Source organism: Carlito syrichta, unplaced genomic scaffold (genome assembly GCF_000164805.1).
Source record: "Carlito syrichta isolate Samal-C Ts95f unplaced genomic scaffold, Tarsius_syrichta-2.0.1 Scaffold314728, whole genome shotgun sequence".
Classification (NCBI taxonomy): Eukaryota; Metazoa; Chordata; class Mammalia; order Primates; family Tarsiidae; genus Carlito; species Carlito syrichta.
In genome coordinates this window covers 184,762-209,271 of record NW_007258824.1, presented here as the reverse complement: position 1 = coordinate 209,271, position 24,510 = coordinate 184,762, and the positions used below count along the sequence as shown (strand labels likewise).

Genomic DNA, 24,510 nt, shown 5'->3' with positions numbered 1-24,510 from the left:
CTAGTCCCATGCAGACCCACAGCCTCTCCTACAGAGTGTGAAATCTGGTATCTCCTCTTGCCCCTGTGGCCAGGTCATTCTCTGCCTCCCTCCTTTTTTCCTTCCCCACCTGGAAGAACCTCCAGATGATTCCAAACATGCTGCCTGTTTTGTGGGTCAGCAGCTCTCTGAAAGCTACCAACTTGTGTCAGGCTGATCTCCATTCCCTTCCTTGTCCAGATTCTTAAATTACAGCAGGAAGAAACAAAGGCCCCATGGTCTATTTTCAAAATCATTTGTTATCTTGTCCTCTGTGTATCCTATTTTAAAATAGTGCTGTGCAGGGTTGTGCTGTCAATGTATAGGAGATTAATGGAGCAGAAGTTGAGGGCAGCCGGCATCTGTTAGCAATGTCTTAAGAATTCTGTCATCTTACCAGCTGAGGACCATAGAATCTAGACCCCAAAAGCTTCTAGAAAGCTTTTAGTTCAGTTCCTCATTGTGGAGTTGGAAAAGCTGAGACTCAGGAAAGGTTAAGTCACTTGTCAAAGGTGTGCACAGCTACTTGGGACACAGCTGAGAACAGAACCTTGTTTCTCAACTTCCAGTCTATTGCTCTTTCCTATGCCTGAGCTGCAATCATAGAGACAATGACTAATAAACAAAAACTGTGTTTCCTAAGCATTTTTATTCCATATACTCTGCTGCTTCTTAGTTACTGTATTATTGTTAATTAGAGGTCACCCCGTCTTAGAAAAAATGGACTAGCAAAAGTAATAGAGTTGTGATAGAGGACTTGAAGTAGAAGTCCAGTATTAAAGCATTAAATTTTTTTATTTTGTTTCCTGACATTTGGTCTGATGACATACCAAACAATGCTCTACTAAATCAGTAACCAGGAGTGATTTTTCAGGGCTGCTCTTTGATTTTTAAAGTATTCTTCCTAATCTTATTGCAATGTTTGTCTTTCTCTTCAGATTCTGGTGAATGGAACTATTTTTGCAAGAATGTCTCCTGGGCAGAAGTCAAATCTTGTTGAAGAATTTCAGAAATTAAAGTAGGTGTTATTGCCTGAAAAGAAAGTATATTCATTAACTATTGCTGCATAACAAATTACCCAAGACCTTAGTGACTTAGAATAACACCACTTATTGTTTTACTTTTCTGTGGGTCAGGAATCCAGGTGTGACTGAGATAAGTCTTCCAGCTCAGGGTCTCTCACACAGATGTAATCAGGTGTCAGCTGGGACTATCATCATTTCAGTGCTTGAGTGGGAAAAGGTCTACCATAAGCCTCACTCACATGGTGTTGCATGGAGTCCATGCCTGGTGAGCCAATGGACCAACCCTCAGTTTTTCACTGATGGTGGACAGAAGCCACCCTGAGTTGCTTATGACATAGCCCATTTCATAAGGAACCTTACAATGCAACAGTTGGTTTCCATAAGAGTGAGCAAGCAAGAAGGCCCAGAGAGAGTGCAAAATAGATGTCACAGTCTGTTAAATACCGATATCAAAGTGATACCCCATCACTTTGGCCATATTCTCTTCATTAAGAGCAAACCACTAGATCCAACCCACATCCAAGGGAGTGGAGCACACAAAGGCATGAATACCAGGAGATGGGGAGCCATGAGGGCCATTTAGAAGCTACCTACCCCGGAGAGCATGTGTTCTGTGACCCTAAAGCATATCTTAGAGAAAAATCCCCCACTTGGAAGTAGAGAAAATAGCTTAGAATCAGAAAAATGGAGAGGTATGTGAGTTATCATACGGAAACATTTTATGTTGGTCTTTTAGAAAATATATACATAATTTCTGGTCCTCTTAGGCAAGAGGTGGAATTGTATTTTCATTGTATCTCACCTGGCAGACATGAGGTATAGAGTTCTTCTTATCGTCTTCAAAAAGAAAGATGACCAGCCCAACATGGTGGCTCAAGCCTGTAATCCCAGCACTTTGGGAGGCTGAGGTGAGGGGATTGCCTGAGACCACGGGTTCAAGAACAGCCTGAGCAACTTGGCAAGACCTCATCTCTCCCATAAATCAAAAAATTAGCCAGGCATGGTAGTGCATGGAAGACTGAGGTGGGAGTATCGCCTGAGTCCAGTGGTTGACACTGGGGTGACTGTAAGCATGCCATTGCACTCCAACCTGAGTAATGAAGTGACACTCCAACTCAAAAAAAAAAAAAAAAAAAGACAGATGACCAAGTCACATCACAGTGACATAGTTCTTCTTGACACCAGATCTACCTATTACTTGCTGGGAATGTTACAGTTTGGGACTGCAGATTCTAGAACGTGAAAAGGAACATAGAGCAGTAAAACTTCAGATAAATGCTGATAAGTAGTTGTTGAAATCGGAAGACTTCCTTTTACTATTATTTTTTGTTATCCAAGCATTCATAGGGAAGTCTCAAAAATTGCCTACTAACTTCCATAATGCCTGAGGTTGGGTAAGTAACCAGTGTCTAAAATGACTATTTCATTCACATGACCGTTATATGATATTGACTGAAGAAAGTAGTTTTAGCTTTTTCAAATACCTGAGAAATTTTGCCAACTAAAATGCCTAATTTTGAAAAGCTATATTTCCTAAAGAAAAATCAATTCAGGAAGACACAGGTTGTCTCAGAATGAGCTGTCTTCTCAATTTTCCTATCTTCCCTTCATGCCTTTGTCATTGGTAGTTCATAAGTTGTCTGAATACAGGGAATACTAGAAGATATAAGATTCAGATATGCTTAGAGACTAGATATGTACTTTGAGCCTGAAAAAAAGGCAGAAAAATGTCTACCATTATGGTAGTTATGACATGTAAGTGTAAATATTTAGAATGATTTTCATCTACACTAGCCAGATATAGGTTGAACTATATGAATTTGTTTACATTTTACCATTTTTGATCTATAAAAGTGGTTATTTCTTATTTATGGAAGAAGAAGGAAATGAGAAAATTCTAAAAGGATTTTACTTTTTTCTTTTATTGATTGTATAATTTTATCTATTTGGAAAAAATGCAGCTAAGTCCTTAATAGTATTGTCATTGACCAATACCTATAATGTTTTGTTGACTTATAATAGAAGGCAAGAAGAGGGGAAGATGGTGGCGGGGCCAGTCAGACTATGTGAATCCCAATGTGAGTGAGGGATTATATGGACAGTTTTGCATATGTGTCTGTGAGTAAGTGGGCATGTGAGTGGCTGACTGAGTGGGGACTTGGGAGCCAGTGACCAGGGGTCTCTTGGTGAAGCAGCTGGTACCACAACTGTTCTGCTTGGTCTTTAGTGCTTTCCAGAGCACAGAAGCTGAGTGCCATTTTTTAAAATCAGCAAAGCCCTTCCTGGGAAGAAGCTACCAGGAGTGACTGACGACTCTAAACTCTGCCTTACCACTGCAGTGTCTGGTCAGACACTGGCAGCAGGGACTGTGGAAGGAGCACAGTGAGAGAGCCAGAGGCAGAGCCCCATTGGGGAAGAGGAAAGAGGCACCCTGTCATCATCTTGGAAACTGGACAGGGAAGTGCTCCAGCTTGCTCATCATAGAGCAACAGACCTGATCTCTGTGACCAGTGGGTTAATTACTCAGGGACTGATCATGACTCGGAGGGAATATCCTGAAAACACAAACTTCAGAGGGACAGGACCAGTCACCCCACTCCCTACCCAGATTCAGCCATGATACAAAAGGTGCAACCAGAAAAGGATGAGGAAGATCCCTGAAGAGATCAGCGGTGAGTCCCATGCTGACCCAACTCCCTCCTCCCTAGCAATTCTCTGAACACCAGACCCACACTGCTGGGGCACAAGTGAGAGGGACAAGCCCAGGTGGAAGCTGGACATCAGCCATGATAAGAGGGGTCTATTCCAAGATAAACCTGGCTGGGGTGCTCCCCACCATTACCTGGGGAAGAGACAATCCTGCACCTCCCCACCAAAGGGAATCCCCCTGACCATACAAGAGTGGGAGGGGAGGACTGAAGTCCCACATATCTCCACTGCCCCGACCTCCTTCCCTGGGCCAGTCACTGAGGAGATTGTTAAAGAGGCCACAGCACCACAAGAGACAGTCGAGGGGCTTACTTCTGAGCAGCTGAGAGGTACAAGAAGGTACTTAGTACCCAGAAAAACAATTTTTTCTTTTTTCTTTGTGTGGAATGTATATGCGAGGGTTAGATTTTCATCCCCTCCCTTTTCCCTCTTTTTCTTTTTCCTTTCTTCTTTCATTTTTTGTTTTCTGTTTATGTGTGTACATGAATTATTGAGTGTTCATCTTTCAGTTTTTTTTGTTTGTTTGTTTTGTTATTCTCTTATTTTAGTTTTGTATGTGTGAATGCATGTTTGAGAGTTCAATTTGCATCCTCCCTCTTTTTTTCCTTCTTCTCCTCTTGTTTTGTGTTGGGAATGTGTGTGTTTTGTTTTATTGTTTTTTGCTTTGGTTTCTGCTTTTGTTTTTCTGTGTTTTTTATTTTATTTTTTAAAATTTAACTTTATTATTTTTTGTCCTTCCTATTTCATTCTACTTTTCTCTGCTTCATTGCTGTTACTTTATCTTTGTTTCAGGGGATATATACAACATGGACCCCACTGCATCATCATATAGAGTGGTGGTGGGGAGTGGGTCTCAGAGAACACATACTCTAGTCAGTGAGTATGATTTACAAGTAGTTTCTGAATTCTAACTCCTCATCCTCCACCTTATTTGACTCTCAAAACTGCAAGAGACAGAAAAGCTTCCCACCCCCAGTCCTGTTTCAAAGTAGAATAAATTCAGAGCCCTGATCATGGGAGAATAGAAGGCCAAGTAAACCTCAGAAGTCAAAGCCTCCCCGCTGCCACAGAATAACAGAGCTAAAGAGAAAAGAAAGCGATCTGTCACAAATGAGGAAAAATCAGTGGATGACCACTGGTAATTCCCAGTGTACTAAAGAGACACTATCTGAAAAATCAGACCTCAAAACCCAAACCATGGAAGTCACCAACGACTGGCCTCAGAATTTACTCTTTCTATGCATTCACCAGAATTAGGGAATGCATGGAAAAGGTAAATAAGATTCAAGAAAGACAAGATGCAAAACTGAAAGAAACTTATAACAGAGATGTTGGCCATAAAAACTTCATCCAGGAGATAAATATGATGAAAAGCATGGAAAGCAGAATTAATCAAGCAGAAGAAAGATCTCAGAGCTTGAAGACCAAAACATGGAATTAATCTGATCTGTAAAAAACAGAGAAAGAAAACTCAGAAGAAAGCACAAAACCTCCAAGAGATGTGTGATTATATAAAGAGGCTGAATCTATTCCTCATTGGCTTCCCAGAAGAAGAAAGAGAAACTGAGAATACCTTGGAGCAAGTATTCTAGGAGGGTATCCAGGAAAACATTCCCCATCTTACCAGAGATGTGACCATCCAAACACAAGAGATACAGAGAAACCCCACAAGACATCAAATGAGAAGACCAACCTCTAGACACATAGTAATTTGCCTATACAAAGTAGGTACAAAAAAAATCCTAATGGTAGCAAAAGAAAAAGGTCAGAGTGTCTACTAGGGAAGACCAATCAGCATAGCAGCAGACCTATTGGCAGAAACACTATAAGGTAAAAGAGACTGGAATACGATTTTCAAAGTCTTCAAATATAAAATTTTAACCAAGAATTTCCCACCCAGTCAAGCTTAGCTTCATCAGTGATGGAGGATTAAAATTCTTTCCAGACATCCAATCCCTAAGAGATTATGCAGCTTCCCAGACCAGCTTGACAGAAGATGCTTTAAAAAGTATTAAGCACAGAAGAAAGAAAAAAAGAATGACCATACACTTGCCAAGAGAACAGGAGAATGCAGAATCAGCAGAGAGTACATCATGACTGCAAACTTAAAAACACACACATACATCGACTCAAAAGTTAAAAAAAATGAATAAACACAAAAAACTATAGAACCATATGATGGGGATAAACACTCACATTTTAATAATCACTCTGAATGTGAATGGATAAATGCACCACTGAAAAGACATAAAATGCTAAACTGGATTTTAAAAATGACCCAATAATTTGCTGCCTCCAGGAAATGCATCTCACCACAGGGAGGCACACAGACTCAAAGTTAGAGGATATAAAATTAATTTCCACATGAATGGATCACAAAAAAGTCAGAAATCATGGTCTTAATTCAGACAAAACAACCATTAAGCTATCAAAAAATTTAAAAGATACAAAGGACACTGCATAATGATAAAAAGTTCAATCCACTGATAAGAAATAACCATCCTAATCATACATGCACCCAACATAGGAGCACCAACATTTATAAAACAACTACTAAGTAAACTAAAAAAGGTATTGATTCTAACACTCATAGCTGGAGGCTTAAATACTTCACTAATATCCCTAGATGGATCATCAAGACAAAAAACCAACAAAGAGATCCAGAACCTCAACTTGATGCTTGACCTAATGGACTTAACAGATACTTATAGAACTCTCTACCCAACAACGACAGAATGTACATTCTACTCATCACTACATGGAATGTCCTCCAAGATCAACCAGATCATCGGCCAGAAATCAAGCATAAACTATTTTGTAAGATCAGAATACTGCCATGCACCTTCTCAGAGAGCAGTGGAATAAAAATAAATATCAACACCAACAAAATTCCCCTCAAAACCACAGAGACAGGGACACTAAACAGTATGATGCTGAATGACTCCTGGATCAACACAGTAATCAAAACAGAAATGAAAAGATTCCTAGAAATAAATGAAAATGAAGACACATTTTACCAAAACCTCTAGGATGCCATGAAATCAGTTCTAAGAGGAGAATTTATACCTGTATGAACTCGCATCAAGAAAATGGAAAGATCTCAAGTTAACAGTCAAACAAATCACCTAAGGAAGCTGGAAAGGCAAGATCACCAAAACCCTAACTTTAGCAGAAAAATACATATCACCAAAATAAAACCCAAAATACAGGACATAGAAGATGAAAATATCATAGAAACTGGAAGCATTTCCCCTAAAAACTGGAACAAGACAAGGCTGCCTACTATCACCCACCCCTGTTCAACATTGTGTTGGAAGTCCTAACTAGAGTAATTAGACAAGAGAAGGAAATCAGGGGCATCCAAATAGGAAAAGAGGAAGTTAAGTTATCTCTCTTTGCTGATGATATGATTCTGTACCTTGAAAAATCCAAGGGGATCTGTCAAAAACCTCCCTTCACTGATAAAGGACTTTGGCAATGTCTCAGAGTACAAAATAAATGTGTAAAATATAGTTGCATTCTTACATACCAACAACAAACAGGCAGAGAAACAAAAAAGCACAATCCCATTCACAATAGCCACAACAAAAATGAAATACCTTAGCATCTATCTACCCAGAGAAGTGAAAGACCTATACAAGGAAAACTACAAAACACTGCTGAAAGAAATTCAACAAGACACAAACAAGTGGAAAAATGTTCCATGCTCTTGGATAGGGATAATCAACATTGTTAAGATGTCCATCCTACCAAAGACAGTCTACAGATTCAATGCAATATTCATTAAATTACCAACATAATTCTTCTCAGACCTAGGAATGGCAACATAGAAATTCATATGAAAACATAAAAGACCATGAATAGCCAAAACAATCTTTAGCAAAAGAATCAAAGCAGGAGGTATCACACTTCCAGACTTCAAACTCTATTATAAAGCTACAATAATCAAAACAGCCTGGTATTGGTACAATAACAGGCATACAGACCAATGGAACAAGATAGAGATTCGGGAAGCAAAGCCTCAGTTTCTCAACCAACTCATCTTCGACAAAGCCTCCACCAACAACCACTGGGGAGAGGAGAACCTATTCAGTAAAATGATGCTGGGAAAACTGGCTAAGCACATGCAGAAGATTGAAACAGGACCCCTATCTATCACTATACACAAAAATCAACTCTAAGTGGATCAAAGTCCTAAGCATACAACCTCAAACTATAAAAATCTTAGAAAACACAGTGGACACCCTTACAGAAATTGGAGTAGGCAGCAATTCCTGATCAAAATCCCAGAAGTTCATGCCATGAGAGATAAGACTGACAAGTGGGACCTCATTAAACTGAAAAACTTCTGTAAAACAAAAGAAACCATCAAGAGAGCAAGGAGACAGCCCACAGACTGGGAAAAAATATTTGCCAACTGTATATCTAACAAAGGCCTAGCATCCAGGATCTACAAGGAGCTCAAACGTGCCAAAAGGAAAAAAATAACCCCATTAAAAAGTGGGCAAAAGACATGAATAGATACTTCTCAAAAGAAGATATACGGGCAGCCAACAGACACATGAAAAACTCTTCAGCCTCACTAATGATCAGATAAATGCAAATGCAAATCATTGAGATACCACCTAACCCCGGTAAGAATGGCTATCATTAATAAAACAAACAAAAACAGATGCTGGCAAGGATGCAGAGAAAAAAGAATGCTTCTACACTGCTGGTGGGAATGTAAACCAGTTCAACCTCTGTGGAAAACAGCATGGTGATTTCTAAAAGAACTAGAAATTTTTCTTCTGTGTGACCCAGCAATCACCCTACAGAGAATATACCTGAAGGAACTCAAATCATTCTGCCAAGGATACCTGCACATGCATGTTTATTGCAGCACTATTCACAAGAGCAAAAACATGGAACCAACCGTACTGTCCATCAAAACTAGACTGGATTAAAAAAAAATGTGGTACATATACATGATGGAATATTATGCAGCCATAAAGAAGGACAAACAGGGCTGGGCTCAGTGGCTCAGCCTGTAATCCCAGCACTTTGGGAGGCTGAAGTGAGTGGATTGCCTGAGCCTGCAGATTCAAAACCAGCCTGGGCAACTTGGTGAGGCCTCATCTCTACAATAAGGCAAAAATTAGTCAGATGTGGTAGCGCACACCTGTAGTTCTGGATACTTAGAAGGCTGAGTAGTTCTGGATACTTAGAAGGAAGGATACTGGAGCCCAGCAGGTCAACGCTAGGATGGCCTGGGCGACAGAGTGACACTCCAACTCAAAAAAAAAAAGGACAAACATATGGACTTCGCAGTAGCTTAGATGGATTTAGAGTCTATCATACTCAATGATTCCTCAAAGAAACAAAGAACAGAGTACCATGTGTTCTCACTCATAAGCAGACTCTGAACATTTACCCTGATACTATAAGAAAGGGATTGGCAGTAGCAGGACACTGCCAGGGGAGTGAGGGTGCACATAACATCAATAAGAGTACCTGATCTCAAACTGGGTGAAGTGGGGATCAAAGGAGGCCCAAACTTTACCTGTACAATGACCACTTGTATTCCTAATCCTGAATTACATCCTACAACTTTAAAATGAAAACAAAAATTAAATTACTATCAAATTTTATTTAAATATATAAAGATTTTTTTTTTAATAGTAGAAGGCAGACTACATCATGCATCTGGAATTCCTTCTACTTGGTAACAGTTTTAATTTTTACTCTTCCATTTATATAGTGTTTGCATATCAAACTAATATAAATGGGGAGCATATTACCTCATTTTCACCCTGAGATGCACCAAGAATATATGTCTCTACTTATAATTGTTAAACTAGTTTTTAAATTCCTCATCCTGGTTTCTGAACTCTAAAACTCTCAGTGGTGGTCAGAAGTCAAAGTACAACTGGATTAGGTGATGATCTCTGCATTAGATGGTGTGGGAACTGCTATAATCATAATCTCATATGCTTAAGTTTGGCCTTGGTGCATATAGTCAAACTGGACTTCTTTTGAATCATGTGATTACCAATTTTGCTGACATCCTTGCCAATATTCACTACCATTTCAATGTTATTGATTGAAACAATTTAAATAATGCAATGGCCTTTTGCCTGTGGGAATATGTCTCTCCAAGTCATTTTGCTTCAGCTTGATTCCCACACATGCACACATCATATGTGACTTACTTATAATGGAAATTAGCCAAATGAGGTGTTAAATTATTACTTTTTCTTATCCTTTCCTCTGCAGTTATTATGTGGGCATGTGTGGAGACGGAGCTAATGACTGTGGGGTGAGTAGAAACAACTTCTGCTAACACTGGCAGCTCACCAATATCTCTCTTGAGGACCCCAGGGTTCCCTGGGTCTATGTGTTTATCCTTTCACCAGCAACCACTTTATCATTTTGTTGTTTATATCCACCTCTACTTGAGTGTGTGTTGGAAGTAGAAAGGAGTGAAGTGATATGAGCCATTTCAGATGTTTTCTGGCAACTCCTAGAATAATAAAGACAAGGGAAGGCTACTTCCCATATTTCAGACCCATTAGGAACTTCACAAGATTAGCTGGTTTAAATCTTTCCTAGTATCAACTAGGAAATTAAGTCTCGGGAAGGTTATACACATTTTTATTTTTTGACCTAAGTTTATACACCTGGTGAAGTCTTCGTGAAGAAAATGTTTGAAACTGTTGATCAAAGTTTTGAATCATGTGTAAATTGTACTTATTCCTGCCAAATTTTCGCTCCTTAGTTAGTTTTTTAAAGTTGACTTTACCCAGAAGGTCTTACACACAATGACGTCCTAGACCAAACTACTTGGTTGTTTTATACTCTAGAAAAACCTAAATAAAATAATTCTCAGCAAATTAGTCTCATATTTAATAGAAGGACAGTACATGTTTTATATTCTGAATTTTAAAGACATAATGGAAACAATAGACTACCTTGAGGATTATGTACATAATGAAATATTTTAGTAGCTAATTTATAGGATAAGAAGTAAGGATGACTGCTTTATATTTCCAAAGCTTATTAGCTATTTAAGATCTGAGTATTTGTTTTACTTCCCTCTTAAATATTTTCTTCCAAAATTCTGTGAAAAACTATGTTTATAATTAGAGATTTATTAAGATTGTTCCTGCTTTATGCTTTGAGGGGAAAAAAAACTAGTTATTAGTCTGCTTTTTCAAATATAGAAGGAGGACCCATTTCCATTAATTATGTGTAATTTAGAACAAAACAAAGACATCAAATCCTAAAAAAGACAGAGTTCATTGTGTGATTTTTAAAAAGAGCCATGCACAATGCACAAAACTAACCCTAACATAAAGTAGATGGTCTTAAATTATAAAATAGGGATATAAATACTAAGGGAGAAAAGAAGAAGAAAGAAATGTCCTCATACTTATTGAACATAAAGCCAGTATGTGTCCCAGCCATGGTACCAGACACTTTGTAGTTCTACAAAACTACAGATATACTGAAATCTTATTTTGTGCCCACATAATTTTTGTAGGATTAGGGGCTTAATGGCCTGCCTATTGACTGGTCTGCTCTGTTTTTAGTCTTGATGATATGGGATAGTGTTTACTCCTAATAAGTTAGCCCTTATTTCTGTGAGGCAATGCATAAGTTGGATTGAGTCTGTGATGTCTCCAGGGAAGATGCTATGTGTCCCATTCTTCGTTCCAGCAGTAGTTGGTTGGTTGGCTCAGGCAGACTAGGGAAAGATGGGGATTTAATCTCTTTCACCATCACTCATGAAGATGGCCTGCTGGGTGTGGGAACTGAAATGGTAAGGGTCCCCAAACAATGTGTAGCCAAGTTCTGCCATCTTTTTAATAAACTTTTTGAAAGAGGACTTCCATCTCTTTATCACATCTACAACCCCACCCCACCCCCAGGCAGTGCACATGCATACACACACACACACACACACACACACACACACACACACACACACACACTGCTGTTCTACCTCTGGATCACGGTTTAGTTGGTTTCTTCTTAATTGATGACTTTGTGAATCAGGGGAGGAAGGGCATTTCTGGTAAAGGGACAGTATAAACAGAGATTCAGGGATGGAAGTACATAGTATTATATCTCTATAACATGAAGAATAGCCTCGTCTAAATATATTTTTTATTTTATTTTTTTATTTTTATTTTTTTGAGTTGGAGTCTTACTCTGTCACTCAGACTGGAGTGCAGTGACCACTCCTAGCCACCGCAGCCTCACTTGCTGGGCTCCGGCGATCCTTCCGCCTCAGCCTTCTGAGTAGCTGGAACTACAGGCGCACGCTACCATGCCGGCTAATTTTTTTTTTTTTTTTTATTTACTGTAGAGATGAGGTCTCGCCAAGTTGCCCAGGCAGGTCTCGAACCCGCGGGCTCAGGCAATCCACTCACCTTAGCCTCCCAAAGGTACGGGATTACAGGCTAAGCCACTGAGCCCGGCTTATTTCTTTTATTTTTTATTTTTTTGAGTTGGAGTCTCACTCTGTCACCCAGACTGGAGTGCAGTGGCCGCTCCCGGCCACCGCAGCCTCGACCTGCTGGGCTCTGGTGATCCTTCCGCCTCAGCCTTCCAAATCGCTGGAACTACAGGTGCGCGCTACCACACCCGGCTGATTGTTTGATTTATTGTAGAGATGAGGTCTCACTGCCCAGGTGGGTCTCGAACCCGCGGACTCAGGCAATCCACTCACCTCAGCCTCCCAAAGGTGCAGAATTACAGACTGAGCCACCAAGCCTGGCTATTTTTTTAAAAATAATTTTAAAAATTAATAGCTTCTTGGTGTTTGAAGAGTTAAAGACTGGCTTAAGGAGGAGTCATGGATGTAGCATGAATTTATCATTCCAGGCTTTGAAAATGGCTCATGCAGGCATCTCGCTGTCAGAGCAGGAAGCATCTGTGGCATCCCCTTTTACCTCAAAAACAGCCAATATTGAGTGTGTGCCTCATCTCATCAGGTAAGCCACTTCTACTACAACAGAGGGGCTGGCTCACTGTCTGGCTCTGGAGACAGACAAAATTTAATTGTAACATATAACAATAAAGGCTGCAACAGAGGTATGGGTCAAGTGCTACTGGAGTACCAGTGAAGGGGCCATGAGTGCTGCTTGAGAGTGCTGGTAAGAGGAACAGAAAAGCAAATTTGTTGAGCCTTAAAGGATGGGTGGTGTGTCATATAACCAGTTGGAAGCATGACTTAATAATTAAAAACTGATAGTATTTCTTACGTTTCTTCTCTTTTATTTTGTGTTGGATGCTTCAATTTGTGACACTTTTCACTTGCTCATGGAATGCAAATGTTACACGATGGTTGGCTGCTCACAGTTCATCCGGTTGGCTGTTGTAGATCATCATGAATTAAAGCATTTAAATGGTCTTCATCAAAGCCTGTCTGAACGTGCAGAATCACTCAGGTCAAAGTGCTTTTTTTTGAAACTACAAAACCACTTTCTTGCCATACTTTCCCCAGTGGCATTCTGCCCATACACAGCACAAACATTTCGAACCACCTCCGCTGCCTTTACTCCTCTGTTAAACTCAAACAAAAGAATATATTGGAAGTGTTCATTTTTTTCCTTTTGACACTCCAACTTCTTCAATCCACAAATAGCATTTTCTTCAAATCTACAAAATGTAAGACATGTTCACAAGCACAACATGGTCACTCCGAATGACAAATGACAAACAATAAACTTTCAATACTGCAGTGTTGCCATGCCAAAAACAAATGCTATGAACTTATACAGCAACCTAATATATTGGATGTGTCCTGAAACTGTTCTCTCAGGATTTTGTAACGGGTGAAGAAACAGAAAAGGAACACTCCATTAGATAACTTCCCTAAATACTATTACATTTCTTCAAAATGCAAATTCATAAATACCCAATATGTTTACATACCAGATATTTTAGTTGACAGGCAATGGTCAGGGAAAGGAAGGAATGAAGAGCTGTTTATTTTCACAATATACCTCCCTCACCTTGACTCCACTTTCATTTCTGATTTTATGTCTACTCGTATTTCAAATGTAGTTGCGAATAAAACATTCAGTTTTATATTTTATTCATAAATCTCATTTGTCTGTTGTTTCCTATAGCATGTTGGGGTAATTTCTGGACATCCTCATGGACAGTGATGTGAAAGATATCACCAGATTTTGAGATTTATACAACAAAGACAACTATGAAGTCCTCCAGCATGTACCATGGTGCTTCAGAATAAACAGGGTGCTGGCAGGAATCACTGACCTACACATACCAGGCCTGAAATTCCATACCCCTGACCAGCTGCATATCAGCAAGATAGCTTTTCCTGAACACCGGGGTGTCTGCACCTGTGTCCTTCCACTTCCCTTGCCTCTAAGGCACCTCCTCTTCTCAACTCCCTGTTCCCAATTTGGTCCTTCAAGTCAGCCACTGAGGTTGAGACCCTTAGAGTACTTTTAGCTCTTTCCTTTTCTTCACCCATAACCAAACAAGCATTATGTTGTACTGACTCATCTTTGCAGAGTTTCTCCAAGCCCTTTGCTCACTATCGCTACTACCTTAACCCTAACCTCTACTGTTTTCAAATGTAGCTCTCCTATTTCCCCTAACTAGAATTCCTTCCCGCCTTCTTTTTGTTTGCGTAAGTGTTCAGGAAAAGCTATCTTGCTGATATGCAGCTGGTCAGGGGTATGGAATTTCAGGGTTGTAACTGGAGAATGCAGGGACCAGTTAGACCAATTGGGCTGGAAGACTTCTCAGATGGGAGTTGTGATGGTTAATTTGGAGAGCCAGGTGTGGAGGCTTTGCAGGGAGTCTGACCTGAATCATTGTACCAAGTGCCTACTTGATTTATTCAAAATGCTGTGGCATTTGAACTTGGAATGCTCTCCCTCATGCATGTGGCCCAATGCATTTATGAATGTGGTATACTGTTTTAGAATACAAGTCATGATGTCAAATTTCTCTAGTGGCAGATGGCTTAGTATGACTTCAGGGTAGAAACTCTTTGCTTTTATATTTCACAGATTCATAAAAATTAGATATGGTTCAGCTCTGTTAGGCTCATTTCACCCTAGCTATCCTTGATGCATACTTATTCCTGAGAAAGCACTCCAGAGAGGCAATGAGGGACAGTTTTAGATGCATAGGTCCAGATTCATAGGTTTTCATTTTTATCTATTGAAACATGATATACTTGTTATAGTTCAAGTCCCTATGGCAAAGACTGTGTCTTGTTCATTTCAGTATCAAGCATTGTGCCTAGCACTGAGCTGGGTACATCAGCACATTCAATGAATGTTTGCGAAATGTATAAATAAATGTGCGAGCTTCTTAAAACTCATAATCATTAGGGGGCCTGTGAAAACACTCTATATCTTTTACTTAGAATGTTTTTTTGCACTTCCCTTTGAATCTGGGTGTCTTCCTGGAAATACATATAACTGCATAAAAAAGGATAAAATCACAATATTTATAACATATTCGGAAAAACGATCTAGGCTTCACATGCTTACCCCTTCTCAGTTTGTCTTCTGCCCCATCCTCTGTGCTGAAAACAAATGACAGTACCTCCATCTTGCTGGAAAGCATCTGTCCAAAGTATCCTGCCCATGTCCCAATCTATCCCTCTCATTTTGTCTGAGACAAAGTGGTTAGTAGTTTGTCTTTTAGGTTTTACTTTTTACATCCCTGTTCTGTTGGCCAAGTCTTTGAGCAGAGCAAGTTCCCATGTCTTTGAGCTTCTAGCAGGGACTAGACGCAAAGTGGATGTAGATGTGAGTCACTTCCCGTGTGGATTTGCTTCCGCCCTGACTAGACCTCACATTGTCTCCTTTTAACCTGTCATAATCCACTATTCAATACATCCTCAGTTAAAGGATTAATAGCTAAAATGGAATTTTTTAAAAGGGAGATTATCTACTCTTTAAGCTGCAGTTTTTGCTGTAGTTTTGATCTTTTGATCTTTATATCAGATCAGATTATTATCCTGGGCTCTTCCTGGAATATCGAACTCAACAAAACCCATTTCATCTCAAATATTGGAGTCATAGCTATACTTCCTAAGATGTGAGAGCACCCATCCTTTAGCTTTATGTCTCCAAGGGCCTCTAAAACACACACAATACAATTCCCAGGAAGCACTTATTGTTAAGACGTAATGAGTCACAATCAAGTTAATGCTTGACATTTTGCACCTTATCATAATGTTGTATTGTGTTTATAATATACATGCTAATCTTTTCACTTCACTGAAAGCTGTTGAAAATAAGGAGTGTGCCTGATGCATTTTATATCCTGCAAGACTAGTATTATGCTGGTATTTCATTAGCCCTAAGTAAAAGTGGATCAGTGAATCAATGGGTAAGGTAATGATTGAAGAGAAAAATGAATGAATGAGTAGATAAATAAATAATTGAGAGAATGGACTAATGATTAAGTGAATGCATATCAATAGGCTATTAAAAATCTAACTCATTTTGAAATATAAAGGAAACTGGGAGATGTGTATCATACACCTAACCAGGTACTTTTATTTCTTTTTAAACAGAGAAGGCCGAGCTGCTCTGGTTTCATCGTTTGGGGTATTTAAATACTTGTCCATGTATGCCATAATCCAGTTTACCGGTACATCACTGCTCTATTGGGTATGAACCAACATCATTTCTGCTCAGTTCTAATCGCAATTACATCCCTAATTTATTTTTCAGGGTGTGGCTCCTATATAGGATTTAATGCTTTATAAAGAAATGACATGTCTTAAAATAGGTGTCTACAAACTCAGGAACCTGGTATAACTCTACATGAAACATAGAGCTAGAAATAAATAGATGTGTATCTGTTTTCTAGAGTGTTATTTTTCTCTGGATAACCTGAGACTGTTGACCTCTCCAAGTCTCTGTTTCTTCACTTGGAGTCTGAAGAGAGCTTCAGAGCAGCCAAATATAAATCAGCAGGAAATGGATCAGTTTCCAACTGTGGAATATTTTTGGCAAAATACTAAGAAGAAGAAAAAAGGAAGAGAAGTTGTTGAGTTTTACTTTGAAGGATTAGAACGCTAAAAATCTTTCATAATGGAATTTTATTCCTGAACCTACCTGGAACTTACACAGTTAGGCACATCATTAGTAAGGGATCAGCAATTCTCTGAAAAAAAAAAAAAACAACTCTTAAAATTAAATTATAATAATAGCCATTTAAAAATCAATTAGCTGTATAGAAGAACTATGTATAGGTTGAAATAATCTTCATTTGTCCAATCATAGCTTGTGCTGCAGTAAAATGAACCAATAGCCTCAAGGAAAACTTCAGGAAAGGAATTATTTTCTTGTTTTCCTGGGAGGTTTGAGAAGTGAGTGAGTAGGGCATGAAACTACAGCATCTGGTGAGCTATATTGCTTGCAAGGATCACACACGGAGGGCTCAAGGGCAACCAGGAGGTAAGAAACAAGAACTGGAAGGAGAGTCAGAAAACCTGGATTCAAGTTCTACCTTCATCCAAAAAACAAATTAGATTTTGTCCTTGGCCCAAACCTACTTCTGGGAAGTTGGGCTAGCTGGTTTTCAAAGCCCTCTGGAGTTCCGTGAAAGCTACTTCTACAAGGAAAACTATAGCTGCTGTTGGAAATTTCTCCCTGTTCCATCTCATCCTAAATGTATATAATTTTACCACTCTCAAGTGAAAAGAAAGGGAAAGGATATGAGAAAGAAAGGTAAAGAAGACAAGCAAGGATTAGAGGTTGAAAGGGACACTGAGGAATTGATTACAGCCTTTCAAAAATGTAAACGCAGAACATCAGTTTCAAAGTCTGCATGAATAGCGTTAGAAACCATAGTTTACTCTGAAGTCATTTTACTCTGATGACCTAGAAATAAATGAGTGTCTCAGAGGGACCTTAGCCTAGAACCTTCCAAGCCTTGGATTCACCCTTGGAGAGGCCAGCAATCTTTTTCATGTGCATAAATCTGTTCTGTAATATGCTAAGGACCAGATTACAGTTGAGTACTTAGTCAACAGATGTGAAGCGGATAAATAGGCCTGGCTGCAAAATGTAAGACAAGGCAAATTCCTGGAGAGTAATGATTTGACTTCTGTATCTGCAAACTTCAGTTCCACAAACATGAATTTAAAAGAAGTCTGTGTCTACACAAACCTCCAAGAGGCAGTTGTACCAGACTGAAGTTCACCATGGACTAACTTAGGACAGGGACCTTTGTTTAGTTTGTGAAAGTGAATGGACTCCAAGAGAACTGTGTTGTAAACTCAATCCAGAGATAAGGATAGAGAGCAACACCTACCTGTTGAATGAATAATGAATCAAGGCTTGACTTCAAATTTTAAGTTTAAAATTTCCAAGGGAACTTTCAGACTTTAATATCTTATGTTGAGAATTCAGCTCAGCCTGTAGCTGAGACTGCAGCTGCCATAATTAATGTGGCAAATGAGAGAGTGGTTAACAAATGACTGACTCTTGTTACTAGTACAGAGTAAGTTAAATACTGGGAAAATCATGATCTGGTTTAATTCTATCCAATGAGTTGCTAATGAATTTAGGTAAGTCATTTTCTTCCTGAAAAAGGGAGAAAATAACAGTTGCCTCCTAACTACTTAAAAAAGAATGTGGAGAATGACAAATGCTATTATATTACATTTATATTTACTTTTTCTTTTCCAGCAGCTACAACTCTTTGGGAATTACCAGTATCTCATGCAAGATATAGCCATTACTTTGATGGTCTGTTTGACAAGTAAGCTCTTTAGCATTACAAACTATTATTTGTATTCATCTATGAAATTCTGGAAATACATAAATAACTAAAAAGAGGCACCCTAATTACTAAAATTATCTAAGAATTTTTTTGAAAGTGACTAGGGGGTTATATTAAGAATTGAAATTTTCAGACTTGGCATTAAAATATCTTGATAACAAATAGGTCTTAGCATCAAAAAATTGTCAACGTAGTCTGAGTTCTTTGTAGATTTGTGTTTCATACATAGAAAAATGAATACAATTTCTAGAAATGGAATCTTTTCAAATCCAAAGGTCACTTTCCACTATTCAGCTATGCTTCACATTGACATGAAACTACATTTTTGCTAGGTCCTTGATGTGTGAGAACAAATGCTAGCATTTTATTTTAGTGGATTTCTCTCAAAAGCAAGGTATGGGTTACAACAGCAACTATTGCTCATTTCCTTCCTTTGAGATGACACTGATAGAGTATTTCCTATCAAGGAACTCAGGGCTTGATGGTAACTCTTAATAAGTGAGAAAGGTGACTGCCTCTCCAGAGAGCAAATAAAAAGAATGGCATTGTCATCTCTTTTTCCTTGCCCAACAATGGAAGTGTTATGAAAAATAACAGATAAAACATCAGGCAATGCAGGATATTAATAACCTTGAGAATTTCATGTAGCATCTTAAAACATGAAACTGTTATTGAAGTCATTTATTATATGAACCTAATGACAAAATGTATCAGTATCAGAGATTTAACTACTGTAGTATAGGTGTTGGTTGATGTTTAGGGTTGAAGTGTCTATTCATAGCTCATTAAAATAGTTTTCTACATGTTATTAATATTCACATGACTGACTACTTTTTGAAGCAATGAAATTGCTTTTACAATGTTAGATATTTTAAGCAATTTGCATTATTTACTTGTGAATGACGCTGGGAAGAAAAAGGAACATGAGAAGTTTCCAAGAACTAAGCTAGCAGGAAATTAGCATGGAGGTGAAGGCCATGACCATACTCTACCATCCCTATCTCTGTGCTCTTTGAAAAAATGTCCTTGTAGAGATATGAGGATCAGATAAAATGATTCTTTTCAAGTGTTCATCACATACAGGGCACTCTAACTATTCATTGCAGTATGAATAATATCAGACTGCACCTCTCCTCTTTTTCATCTTTTGAGAAGACTGACTAACTTGGTGAGTACTTAAAGAGAATCAGAATGTGTGCTGGTAGATCGACGTCATTAAATATTCAAAATCAGCCGGGCTCAGTGGCTCAACCTGTAATCCCAGTACTTTGGGAGGCCAAGGTGAGTGAATTGCCTAAGCCCGCGGGTTCAAGACCAGCCCAGGCAACTTGCTGAGACCTCGCCTCTACAATAAATCAAAAATCAGCTGGGCGTGGTAGCGCACACCTGTAGTTCCGGCTACTTGGAAGGCTGAGGCCGAAAGATCGCTGGAGCCCAGCAGGTCGATGCTGGGGTGACCGTGAGTGTGCCAATGCACTCCAGCCTGGACGATGGAGTGAGACTCCAATTAAAAAAAAAAAAAAAATTAAAAACATGGGTGGTAGTCCTAGTCTTGCCACAGAATTGCTACATGACCTTGAGTGAGTTATTCTGAGCTTTTGCACACTTAATTCTATGATATTAGTTATGGACTTGATTCCTTTAGTGTTAGGCTACTTAACTCTTTTCCACAGCGATAGCCTGCTGAGCCTCTTGCTGGTTGGTCGCACTGTGAAACTCATCCTGGCCTCTCAGAGGGGGCTCAGTGGGAGTGTTGGAATAACTAGGGAAGGACCATTATTACTGTTCAGAGAATAAAGTCTCAGAAGGGTGATAGACAGAAACACAGTGTTCTGTCAGAATGACAGCACTTTATCCAATTATTATTCCACAGACTGTAATTGGTTCAGTAAATGGGCTAAACTCATTGAGGACTGGTGGAAGAGAGAGTAGAGGCAACAGTTATTTTCGTTTGCTTGTTGTTTACTCTCTACCTTCAAACACCCTGTTGTTTTCCCATCCCTACAAGCTCAGTCACCCCATAAGCAGATTATTTCCTGGTCAATGCCAAGTATTAAAATGATCTTATCTTTGTATATGAAAAGTCTGGGTATTGTAAATTAACTTTTGAAATTTCCATTAAATTCAAAGTTTTACTTCTCCTAGATCAAGCTTAATCTATGGACCAAGTATGCATGAGAAGACCATGATCTCTTCTTCACGGCCCTTGTGTGGCCTACTCTCCACCTCTGCTTCAGGGAATAAAAGCAACGGGAGCAAAAGGTTTTTACTTCAATGGGGAGTTGCCGTTAGCCCCTATCAAATGCCCTCAAACATGGCAACCACATTCAGGCAATTTGCATGGGATTCACTGGTGAATTCTTCAAAGATTCTCTATGAATTGATCTGGACTAGACTGTCATGACATGTGGTGCTTTCTCCCTCTGACCTTCAAGGTTCCTTTCTGCAACTGTCTCCCAGTAGCACATACCACAAAGCTCTTTTCTCTTCTTTCCTTCTTTCTTTTCTTTCTTTCCATCTCCTCCCTCCCTCCATCTTTCTCTCTCACTCTTTCTTTCTGAGCTGGGCCTCTCTCTCTCTCTGTCACCCAGGCTGGAGTGCAGTGGCACCATCACAGCTCACTGCAACCTCAACTTCCTGGGCGCAGGCAATCCTTCCATCTCAGCCTCCCAAGAAGCTGGGACTACAGGCACGTACTACCACACCTGGCTAATTTTTTTTTTTTTTGTAAAGATGAGGTTTTGCTATGTTGTCTAGGCTGAGCTCAAGCAATCTTCCCGCTTGGCCTCCCAACATGCTGGAATTACAGACATGAGCCACTGAGCCCAGCCTCAAAAACCTTTTCTACTGCTGGATCCTCTAGTCCCAGCAGGCTGCCCCACTGGACAGATTTCTTCCAGAATAGCCCTCACCTGGCTCATTTCCATGACTTCTACTTGACCAACCATATATTAGAGGAGTAGCTTGCTCTCCTGGTTGTTCCCTTTGCTATTACAATGGAAGAGGAGTGAGCAAGGCCAATATTCTCTCTTTAAACTACTTTGAGTCTCTCTTGGAGGGGTTCTTACGACTTCCCCTCATTGGGTTGTGGCAATGCTGCCTAACAATTTATTCTAAAGAATCTTTTTTTAAAAAAATATATACTTTTTATTTTAAAATTGTGGGGTACAGTTAAGGGTTAGGTATACAAATATTTATTGTGCAGGTACCCTAAAAGAATCTCTTGATAATCTCTGTAGTTCTCTCTTATACGTAGGTACACAGGTAATGGGGGGGAGACACATTTATAGTTGAATACTCAATATGATTTTTCTTGCTAGGTTATTATGGAGACATGGCAATCATTTTCTTTACAATAAATTGATACTTGTCATTCATTATCCTTGAATACGAGGCTCAGAAGAATTCTCCAGATAACAGGAAAAGCCCCATTCAACATTCTCATACACAAGTGTTCATCTCTTGCTGTCTGTTAGCTAACATAGGTACTGGGACAAGAGAAGGCTGATTGTTCAAGTTCAGAGTTTAGTGGGGATTCACATACATGAACAAATAAGATGCAAGTTGAGTGAGTGGCAGAGAACAGCAGATGCTTTGGGAGTTCAGAGAAAGGATAAGTTTTTTAAATAGAATCTGAAGGTAGGGAGAAGATAGAGAAAAAAAGAAAAATACCAGGAATGGCTGCATTAAGAAAGCAGCATTCACATAAAAATAGAAAGGTTGGCTAGATTTCAAATATCTTTTGCTAAAAGAAGGACATTTCAACTAGAAAGAAGCAGCATGAGCAAGAAAAAGCTGAAAAATATGGGGTATGAGTTTTTAATTTGGCCATACTATAAGGTATGTGAAAAGAAACAGCAGGAGATAAAATTTGAGAAGATGATTTGGACCATATCACAGAGAATCTTGACTGCCTGTCTGAGAACTATGGACATTTCATCTGCCGTCCTTAGGAGTCATTGACAATTGAATGATCGATGTAAAATTACAGATGCCCCTGATTTATTATTTTCAACTTCATAATGGTGCAAAAGTGATGTGCATTTGGTATGATACCCTCTCAGGATGCTGGGCTGTGGGCAGCAAGCTGCAGCTCCCAGTCAGCCCAGCGATCATGTGGGTAAACAGCAGATAGTCTACAGTACACTGTGTTGCCAAATGATTTTGCCAAACTGTAGCCCCAAATTAAGGGGCGTGTGAGTGCATGCCACCAGTATGCGGCCAATTCAAAATACCACAGTTGCTGTGTGAAAGAAAGGCCAGAAACTACAGTGAGCATGAGAGAAAGAGAAGACCAATGAAGTAGAAACCAGATGAACAGAGATGTGATTATACCTCTTCACTACCCACAGCCTTTTTATGAACTCCATGGCTACATTCTACTCTGGATACTGAAGCACAGAGAGATCTCCAAGCACTGAAGCCTCTGCCTTCTGTGACCTTAAAACACAATCTCTTTGCAGTTTTCTTTAGCGCTGACCACAGTCTACATTGTGTGTTCCTTCTTTGTGTATCTAAGCAATGACTTCTGACACCAACTGCTCAGAGTTAGGCCAAATTTTGTAAGGTTAAGGGTACAGCCGCCATAAGAATACTCTCATTTCAGATGACAGCCATAAATTTTGGAGTCCCTATACCACCCACACACCTATTAGTTGGTTAAAATTTGGGAGTTTCTATTACCCCCTATGGTTCAATAATTTACTACAACAACTCACAGAACTCAGGAAAGTGCTATACTAATTATTTCAGCATTATTATAGCAGTAAAAAAAAATCAGAACCAGCCAAAGGGAGAAAAATAGGGCAAGGTTTGTGAGGGGTCCCAAATAAGATACTTCCACTGTCCTTTGCCCATGGAGTCAGGATACCTCACTTTCTTGGTACATGGATAAGTGACAATATTCAGATATTCAGGGAAGCTCAAATGAACTTCAGTGTCTTGAGTTTTTATTAGGGTTTCATCATATAGACATGATTGACTTAATCATTGGCCGTGAGGCTGAACTTGATCCTTAGCTTTCTTCTCCTATTAGGAGGCCAGGCTGCATGATGTGGCTCAAAGCCCCAACCATCTAATCACACAGTTGTCTTTCTGCACAGCCACACAGTTGTCTTTCTGCACAGCCAGCCCCAACTTCCTGAGTCATCTTGTTAACACAAACTCCTCAGACTCACCATTAGTTACTTTGTTAGCATAAGTGATCAAGGCCTACTATGGGAGAGAAAGATATTCCTATCACTCAGTAAATTTCAGAGGTTTAGAGGATATATCCCAGGAACTAGGGATAAAGGCCAGACAAATTCTTTATTACAGAGTCTGTGTCTTTCAATGGATTTCAAACTGTCTGAGGGCAAATGAGATGTTTTTCTCATATCTGCATCATACCCCACAGTCTCTATCCCAGCTCCCTGCCAGGAAAGCATTGATTAAATTGGTATAGGTAAGGCCTTAGTCATAGAGCTTCAGAATAAATAGTTGAAAGGGTCTTTGGATATCACTTAGACATTTCAACACATTCATTTTGTAAATAAGAAAAGGAAAAACCAGAGAGTTTACATGACTATCCCAGAAGGCACATTGAACAAATGAGCGACTTACTTTAGTGGGTTTTTTTTTGTTGTTTGTTTGTTTTTTGAGTTGGAGTCTCACTCTGTCACCCAGACTGGAGTGCAGTGGCCACTCCCAGCCACCGCAGCCTCGACCTGCTGGGCTCCGACGATCCTTCCGCCTCAGCCTTCCAAGTAGCCGGAATTATAGGCATGCGCTACCACACCCAGCTGATTTTTTGATTTACTGTAGAAATGAGGTCTTGCTGTCCAGGCGGGTCTCGAACCCGCGGGCTCAGGCAATCCACTCACCTCAGCCTCCCAAAGGCACGGGATTACAGGCTGAGCCACCGAGCCCAGTTTACTTTAGTGTTTTATTATCCCAAATTGGACTCCCCTTCCCCACCACCCTGACTGTATACACGTAGACACAA

The 24,510-nt window shown here is 39.6% G+C and overlaps 1 protein-coding gene across 1 annotated transcript in view; it reads left to right on the top strand.

The window, feature by feature from the left end:
- ATP13A5 (ATPase 13A5) overlaps positions 1 to 24,510 on the top strand; it is a 115,659-nt gene that overhangs the window by 71,684 nt on the left and 19,465 nt on the right. The window contains exons 21-25 of the mRNA XM_008071809.2: positions 957 to 1,036; positions 10,008 to 10,050; positions 12,621 to 12,730; positions 16,309 to 16,405; positions 18,434 to 18,506. Coding sequence (XP_008070000.1) covers positions 957 to 1,036; positions 10,008 to 10,050; positions 12,621 to 12,730; positions 16,309 to 16,405; positions 18,434 to 18,506 — 403 coding nt within the window. The remainder of the gene's footprint in view (positions 1 to 956; positions 1,037 to 10,007; positions 10,051 to 12,620; positions 12,731 to 16,308; positions 16,406 to 18,433; positions 18,507 to 24,510) is intronic.